General features: G+C 36.8%; 1 protein-coding gene across 1 annotated transcript in view; it reads left to right on the forward strand.

The window, feature by feature from the left end:
• LOC131481355 (butyrophilin subfamily 1 member A1-like) overlaps positions 1 to 3906 on the forward strand; it is an 85132-nt gene extending 81226 nt beyond the window's left edge. The window contains exons 3-5 of the mRNA XM_058669827.1: positions 1987 to 2013; positions 2413 to 2439; positions 3331 to 3906. Of these exons, the coding sequence (XP_058525810.1) occupies positions 1987 to 2013; positions 2413 to 2439; positions 3331 to 3848 (572 nt within the window). The 3' untranslated portion in view covers positions 3849 to 3906. The remainder of the gene's footprint in view (positions 1 to 1986; positions 2014 to 2412; positions 2440 to 3330) is intronic.
• Positions 3907 to 6000: the final 2094 nt, after the last annotated feature.

Raw genomic sequence — 6000 nt, forward strand, 5'->3', positions numbered from 1 at the left:
AGGATGAATTGCAACATAGTTTCTCTAAGATAGAAGTATTCTGAATTCATGATCAGTGAGTCATTTTTCTCTCTGATACAGTTCAATTTTGCTTTATTTTGTTTATTGACATCTATCTAAATTCAAAAGTAATTAATTAGGATGGAGCAATGAAAGAAAAAGTACCTAATTGGCAATGAAATACTTTGGAAATTATCTTTCCAAGTTTAAATAAACTATCCCCTACCCCAAAATACAATGTTCAAGTATTTCAAAATTTGACAGTGGGAGGTTTTATTAGCTCCTAATTACCTTATTGTTTAAATATTGAAATAACTTTCGCTTTTAAGAATACATTTAAATTTATAAAACAAAATTCATGAAATCATACAGCTTCCATACATCCCACACTAATTTTCCCCTATTAAAGTCTTATTATAAGATGATGAAACATTATCACTTTTAATAAACCACAACCCACATCACTATTGCTAAGATCTCATATTAGTGTTCGTGGAAATCAGTGACCCCCACACAGTTCAATCAAATTTTTTTAGAATTAAAAGATGTTTATTTTGATGCAAAAATGTTCAAAATCCACAGATAGGTTTTTCATGATATACACTTTGGATGAAATCTTTCAAGTCCCCTCACGTTTATGATTTTCCCTTTCATTTTGCTTTGCAGAATTTGACTATGATGTTCTTAGTATGGGTTTCTTCATAATTTTTTTGAATGTTTGAATTATGTGGAATAATTTCGTATAGACTGGGATTTCCCCCAAACTCCCACCCCCAACAGATATTCCCCACTTTGCTACAATGATATAGTCCTTTGTAAAAAATCGTAGCTCCCTCAATCTCTTATTTAAGTGTACCCCACATTGCTGGTACAGACAATGTCAGACAGTCCAGCATCAACAAGTTCACAATATTCATCTCATCTCCTAGTAGTCACTGTTCTCTGTCCATACTGATATTTTTCTTGTTTTGTTGTTTTAGCTTCCTCATCTGCAATAGTTGTGTAACTTTATTTCTGTATCTGGCTTATTTCATTTGGCATAGTGACATCCAGTTCCATCTGTTTTGCTGCAAATTGCAGGACATCATTCTGTTTGTGATTGAATAATATTTCATTATTTTTTGTGTGTGTCTGTATGTGTGCAATCATGTTTGCACTACTTATTCATCTGATAATGGCCATTTTAGTTGATTCTGCACTGTTATTATAAATAGCTATTATAAATATTTTTAAATATCATAATAAACCAGTGGAGCACATAAGCTCCTTTCTTGCATAAGATTAAAATAGTAAATTTGTCAGAAGCACAAAAAGCTCACCACCACCACCACCAACAACAACAACAAAACAATTCAATTGAGAAGTGGGCAAAAGACCTCAACAGAGAGTTATAACAAAAGTAAAAATGATCAAAATGTGTGAAAAGATTTTTAGCATCACTAGCTATCAGGGTGTTGAAGATCAAAATCATAATGAGATAAAGAATAGTTGTCAACAACACCAAAAAAGAACGTAATAATAACTGATGTGCTATGTAGAAAAAATAGCTCACATTGTTGATGGGGGTGTAAATTAGGTAAACCACTGTGGGAAATAGAATAAATATTTCTTTAAAAACTAGAACGAGAGCTGCCAAATGATTCAGTAGTTCTTCTCCTGGTTAAATATCCAACAGACATAAAATCATGATTCTATGTTCTTACCTCTCTTCTTTACATTTTTAATCTCATCTTTATTTCATGATACCAGCCTTCCATGGGCACACACAGATCAAGTTTTATTTTTTAATTTGTATGCATTTCTTTTACTTGATAATTTTCATGATTGTATCTTTGAAATTTAAAATACAAAGGAAAGAGGCAAAAAATAAAAGGCAAAAAAGGTATAGAGGAGAAAAGGAGAGAACATACAGCGAGATATCAGAAGGGACAAGATACAGAGGGAAATAAAAAATAAATAATGATTTCCTATCCTCTTCTGCTGCAGACTGGAGGAAAGCTGCATTATATGCTGGTAAGTGACATAGATTCTACAAATAATCTATTATTAAAGATGTTGTGAATGGACATATTCAATGTAAAAGCATTGGGAAAGAAATTCAACGCATATCTCCCAAAAATACTATATTCCTAAAATTTTAAACAGTGGGTTTTCTGGCCCAAAGAATAAAGCTACTATTTGGGACATCTGAATTTCATACTAGAGAGCTAATTTTATCCCAAGCTGTTCTGCTTCCAATCCAGCTTCCAATTCAGGCAATAATTAGCAGGCTATAATATGCAGTATAAAGATATGAAAGAGCATTTTCTTCAGTTGCTTTTAGTGTTAATCAAACCAGGGAATTATACTCTGGATAACCAGATAGTTTCCTTTTTTTCATAATATATTCTCATGTTGTTACATTCTTTTCAGATTGGAGGAAAGAAGAATTTGAGGCTGGTGAGTCCATAATGATTTAGAAGGGGCCCTGTTCTTTCTATGCAGTCTGACAGAAGATGTGCAGAAGTTAGAAGAATCCATTCAGGGCCATTGGATCTCTCAAACACTTTATTTTTTTTCTTTTTTTTTTTAAATTTATTCATTAATTACATTGTGTTGAAATTACATAGAATCTGGGATTCTCCCCCCTGCCCTCCCCCCATGGTGGATTCCTCCACCCCGCTGCATAACCATAGTTCAAGTTCAGTTGAAATTCCCTCCCTGCAAGTATTTGCCAAGCATAGAGTCCAACATCCCATAGTCCAGACAAGTCCAACTACTTATTGGGTAGACCCTCTCTGTTCTGAGGGCAGAGTCAGCAGAGTATCTTCCAGGTCAAATAAAAGCACTGATATACCATCTGCAACAATTAACATTGTTATGGAATTAATTGACATGGTATTGAGCAGTCAGCATGTTAAAAATAAATGCAATTTCTTAACCACTTTCTGTGACCCCCCATTCACAGTTCAATCTTAGTTTATATACTACAAATGACATAATATCCATAACATAACATGATATGCTTAACATCATATCACTTTAAATTAAGGCAAACATGTGGTATCTAACCTTTTGGGATTGGTTCATTTCCCTTAGCATTATGGTTTCCAGTTTGGCCCATTTGGCCACAAAGAACTGCATTTTGTTTTTTTTAATAGCTGAGTAGTATTCCATGGAGTAAATGAACCATAGCTTTCTTATCCAATCCTCTGCTGATGGGCATTTTGGTTGTTTCCATGTTTTTGCAATTACTGATTGTGCTGCTATGAACATAGAAACACTTTAGACACTCTGCACCAGGGCTACTGAAACCCTCCAGGGAGACATGACGCTCCTCTTGTCTTGCAGCAACTGTGACCCTGGATGCAGACACTGCCCATCCTTCACTCTCACTGTCTCAAGACAGGAAGTGTATAACCTGGCAAGAAGAGGATCAAAACCTACCTGACAACCCACAGAGATTCAGTTCTCTTGCTTGTGTCCTGGGTCAGCTGCAAATCACCTCTGGGAGATATTTCTGGGAGGTGGACATTGCAGACACAGTTTCCTATGATCTGGGAATTTGTAGGGATAATGTAACAAGGAAGGGGAGAGTCACAATCTCTCCACAGAATGGTTTCTGGGGAATTAGGCTTTACAACAAGGAATACTGGGCTCTCACCTCCCCAGAAACTCTTCTTACTCTAAGACAGCACCCCCGTAGTGTGGGGATATTCCTAGATTATGATGATGGAGATGTGTCATTCTATAACATGACAGATGGATCTCATATTTTCTCCTTTCCTCAGAATACATTCCAAAGTATGTTAAGACCTTTTTTCAGGCTTTGGGACTCTGACTCAGGTTCCTTGACTATTGTGCACTGAATGAAAACAGAGTGACCCTGGAATTCAGAAGTGTATCCATTTTTCACAAAATTATGACTTTGAGCCCCAATGATTACAATTCTATATAAGCTAAGCATTTTGTTTTCTTGTTGCTTATTGGCTGATTGTCACGACTAATCTAAGGGACACAAATTTCTGATTGTGCCTTAAATCTATTTTTTCTCTTGCTTAAAACTGAGTTCTTTCCCTATGACAGCCTTTTTAAAAAACTAGATATGCTTCAAAAATACCATGTTTTCTCTGATATAAGGCAATCTTCATGCAAACACATGCTCGATAGATACATAAATGAACATGTATAAAATACGTTCATCTAAAGGAGCTGTATACTGGAGGCATGTATACCATGAAATGAATATGCATTGCAAGATGCATTTCTACTTCTGAAAAAAGATGGATTGCCAATGAAACTGAGTAACTTATCTCGACAATAGGATGCTGGGCTTTTTATAACTGTCTATACCTACAATGTCATGATATACTTAAGCATGAGAATGATGTACTTTTGAGTGTTTTTAAAATACTTTATTATTGTAATAATCCAGACATGGGATAAATTGGGAGGGTGGAAGGGGAAATCGCTGAGTCAATGAAAGTGTATCATGAAAAATGAAAATTTAAAAAAAATTATATCTCCTATCCTCTTGTGTTGGATGTGACTAAATCCTGAATAGTGTAGTATGTGCTTATTTATTCTGTCTGACCTCTGGATTTACCCTTAAAAGGAAATAACACATCTTCTCTTATTATTTACATTTTTCTGTTCGTTAGATGTGACATAATTTATGTAACTTAAAGAATATTTTTCAGTGTGTAGTATGATCTAGCTAACTGAAAAGATGCAATATGTTTAAAATTTTGACAATTTATTGTACGTACTCTGGTCTAACACCAACTTTCTTTTCTATGGGAAATAAACCTTTATATTCTAGCTGCTTTGGCTTTTTTTTGGTAAAGTTTATTTAAAAGATGAAAAATCATAGGTGCTGAAGTGCACCTCTGACCTGGTTCATCAGAAACCCGAGGATCTCAGAACTCATACACTCTCAGCTGACTGAGAGTGCTAGCAGGAAGCAGACTTCTTGCATGGACTGTGGCTGCCTTGCAGGCCAAACATGGCTGGGAATGAATAGACCTGCCCTGTGCCTCCTTTCTCATTAGTTGTGTGTGAGCAGAGCGTATCCCTTGCTCAGTTAATTGGTTTAATTGATAGAATCCCTTCCTGAAAAACATGCTTACTCTTTTGCTGCTACAGTGACTGTTACTTCATTTCCTTGTTGACTATTTTCAGAGGAGCTTTAGGCGGTTGCCTAGGTAACCTGCCTAGTATATTCATACCCTGTTGAGTTCAATAATGTGTGCATTGCTTCACTCGCCTTATATCCCCTGGGTCTTGAGCTTTCTTGGATTGGTTGTCACACCTCGGTCCCAGTCTCCTCAGAGGGATCATCCACACAGAGGAACGTACCCATGGATAGAGTGGACAGGGAGAGGAAATGTGGGAGAGAGATGTTTATACCACCATCTTGTGTCCACAGGGAAAGAAAAGCACCTTTCTCCATTGCCTGGCTTCTTGTAAGCCTGGGAGGGGAGTGGTTACAAGATATTACCCTCTAGTGCCAGGTGAGGGATAATATGACCTGGTGAAGCTGTATTTGATTGACAAGCAGTCAGAGTGTTTTACATGGAGTAGGGGAGGTATGTCTTTCAATTCGTGAGTGTTAGATTACTATCTGTCTATCCCATTTCATTTTTCTCCTGTGATTCCCACCCCTAATTATTCAGGGTTGTATTCAGGGTTGAAAGTTGTAGTTTTATCTCATCTTCTGTAGCTACTTCTTTTTGACTAGGGCTGTAGGCCTTACATGTTCTGGTTTGGGAATCTCTCCCTATTTCATCTAATGGATTGATCTCATGAGCCACAGAAAGTGCAGTTGATGCCAAAGCTGTGTCCCCTGCACCAACGTGCCATTCCAAGAAGTCACTGGCCTTTTTCTTTAATTTGAAACAACATCCAAGGCCTCAACAAGTTGACAGGCACAGGTCAACTCATCCTTCATTTGCACCTGGGCATAAGCCTCCTTTCTGCCTAGGAGTCAGCAAAGGTGGTGGCACAACATGTACTGTGTGT

Source organism: Ochotona princeps, chromosome 1, assembly GCF_030435755.1.
Source record: "Ochotona princeps isolate mOchPri1 chromosome 1, mOchPri1.hap1, whole genome shotgun sequence".
Lineage (NCBI taxonomy): Eukaryota > Metazoa > Chordata > Mammalia > Lagomorpha > Ochotonidae > Ochotona > Ochotona princeps.